This window comes from Nannospalax galili, unplaced genomic scaffold, assembly GCF_000622305.1.
Source record: "Nannospalax galili isolate Female #2095 unplaced genomic scaffold, S.galili_v1.0 scaffold5065, whole genome shotgun sequence".
In the NCBI taxonomy this organism is placed as follows: Eukaryota; Metazoa; Chordata; class Mammalia; order Rodentia; family Spalacidae; genus Nannospalax; species Nannospalax galili.
In genome coordinates this window covers 954-3,288 of record NW_008353156.1, presented here as the reverse complement: position 1 = coordinate 3,288, position 2,335 = coordinate 954, and the positions used below count along the sequence as shown (strand labels likewise).

Here is a 2,335-nt window from a genome sequence, read left to right as displayed (position 1 = left end):
GAAATCACTGTCCAGAACTAGAACATCTCTTTTTAGTAGCAAGGTTTTGAGACCATGGAAAAACAATCAATTCCCATGCAAAATACTAAAAGCCTTTGTTTTGGATTAGGCCACTGTGTTTGTGCAGCAGACAAACAGTATTAAATTAAGAACATAACTTTACAGCTGGAGAGATGGCTCAGTGATTAAGAGCATTGGCTGCTCTGGCAGTGGACCCTGGTTCAGTTCCCAGAACCCACATGGCAGCCCACAACTATATGTAACTACAGTTCAGGAGATTCGACACCCTCTTTTGTCCTCCATGGGCAAAGGCATGTACATGGTGCACTTACATACATGTAAGAAAAACATTAACACTCACACATACACATATTTTAAAAAGCAAATTAATTAAAAAATCTTTTTTTAAAAAAGAACACTGGAGAGATGGCTCAGTAGTTAAGAGCACTGGCTGCTTTTGCAGAAGACCCAGGTTCGAATCCCAGCACCCACATGGTGGCTAACAACCATCTGTAACTCCAGTTGCAAGGGACTGGAGACCCTATTCTGTCCTCCGTGGGCATTGCATGACACAAGTGCACTTACATACATGTAAGCATAACACATTAAAAAAAGGAAGAGAGAAAGAGAGAAAGAAAGAACAAATATTACTTTACTAGTGGGCTAGAGCTTCCACTCTCTACACCTGAAATATGTCTATTTATAATACACAGGGTTCAAAACACCTCTACGTTTTGAAAATATGTACATACAGGTATACACATGTATTTTGAAAACTAAAGAAAATACCTCCGAAGTAATTTTCTTTTGTGCCATTTCTATCTCCTTTTGTTTGCACAGGTGATTTGCAAGGATCCCATCTTGTAATATCCTGGCATTTTGTTCTCGAGAAAGTTGCCTCTGAGTGTCATTTCATTCCTCTAAAACCTAGACATACATTTCACCAAATCTTCAGTCTCATACCGTTATGTAGGTTGGGAAGAGGGTATCTAAAAACTTAATTAGGAGTAAACTTAAAAAAAAAAAAAACTGTCCACAGGAATCAGCCTATGGAAAACACAAGGACCTCTATCCCACAAGAAATACTCAAATTTCAATGGCATATTATAGTTAAATTTGTTCAAAGAGCAAAAGTACTTCTTAGAGGCAGTGAGAGTATTGTAAAATAAAGTTCTGTCACAAACATTTAACTAGAGTTTTAAAGTTAGTCTGTATTTTAAAAATGGCTAAATTAACATTTACAATTCAACTCAACTTACCTTCTCTTCCTTCATTCAGAAAAAAATAATGAAACATCAGATTCTTAGAGTCATAATAAAATAATTTTAGTTATACATGCCTGTGCTAGATAGCTTTAGTTGTCAACTTGACAAACTGGAACCTCAACTGAGGAACTTTCTCCATTGGATTGGCCTGTGGCTATCCCTGTTGGGTATTTTCCTGATTGTTAAGTGATGTGGGAGGGCCCAGCCCAATGTGGTCAGGTGCCATCCCTGGGTAGGTGGTCCTGTATTGTATAAGAAAGCTGAGCAGAGACCAGGGGAGCAAGCCAGTAAGCAGCATTCCTCTATGTTCTGTGCTCCAGGTTCCTGCCCTGAGGTTCCTGCCTTGGATTCCCTTGATGATGGACTGTGCTGTGTTGGTTTTGGTTAGTGTTTCGTCACAGCAATAGAAAGCTAAATAAGAAGGATTGGTGGAATGTTGCTGTGACAGACATAACCTTGGTGTTTTGGGGAGGATTGCAGAAGCATTTGGACTCTTGGGCCAGAAAGGCCATTGAGTGCTTGGAGCTTAGTGAGCTGTCACTGTGGAGCTTGAAATAGTTATACTGAAGAGAAATGTGGATGATGGAGACCTGGCTTGAGACATTTCAAGGGAAGCAAAGACTATCAGGGCTGTTTGTGTGCTATTTTGAATTGAGAATCTCTGGTTTCTAGTCAGCTGAGGTTGAAGAATCAGCTGTGATTAAGAGACCAGCATCACAGAAGTGAAATCTTCTAGAAAGTACTTCTTCAGGGTCAGCACACAGAAGCTGTGGTCCAACCCACAGCTGAGGACACCCAATGCTCTATGTCAAGCAGGAAGCAGGACTTAGTAATGTGTAAGAGATTCCTACATGGTATTGGTTTTGAAGGCATGAAGAGGTCATGGAGAGTAGCTGAACCTTGGCACTGTGATAGGCCAGGAGAAGCCATTGGTGAAGACACAGCCTTAGTTGTAGACAAGACCCCTGCATATTGGAGATGTCAGGATCATGGGACAACCACCAACAATGGCAGGTGTGGAATGGAGCCAGTCTTATCTTACAAGATAAGCTGTGTGTGCTGTGGATGGC

General features: G+C 40.9%; 1 protein-coding gene across 1 annotated transcript in view; it reads right to left on the bottom strand.

Annotated features, from left to right (window-relative positions):
• The window catches only part of LOC103747879 (ankyrin repeat domain-containing protein 26-like), a gene marked incomplete at its 5' end in the record, with an annotated part of 18,433 nt that extends 17,506 nt beyond the window's left edge, over positions 1 to 927 (bottom strand). Inside the window, 1 exon segment of the mRNA XM_017802547.1 lies at positions 790 to 927. Within this exon segment, the coding sequence (XP_017658036.1) occupies positions 790 to 927 (138 nt within the window).
• Between the last annotated feature and the right edge of the window lie 1,408 nt (positions 928 to 2,335).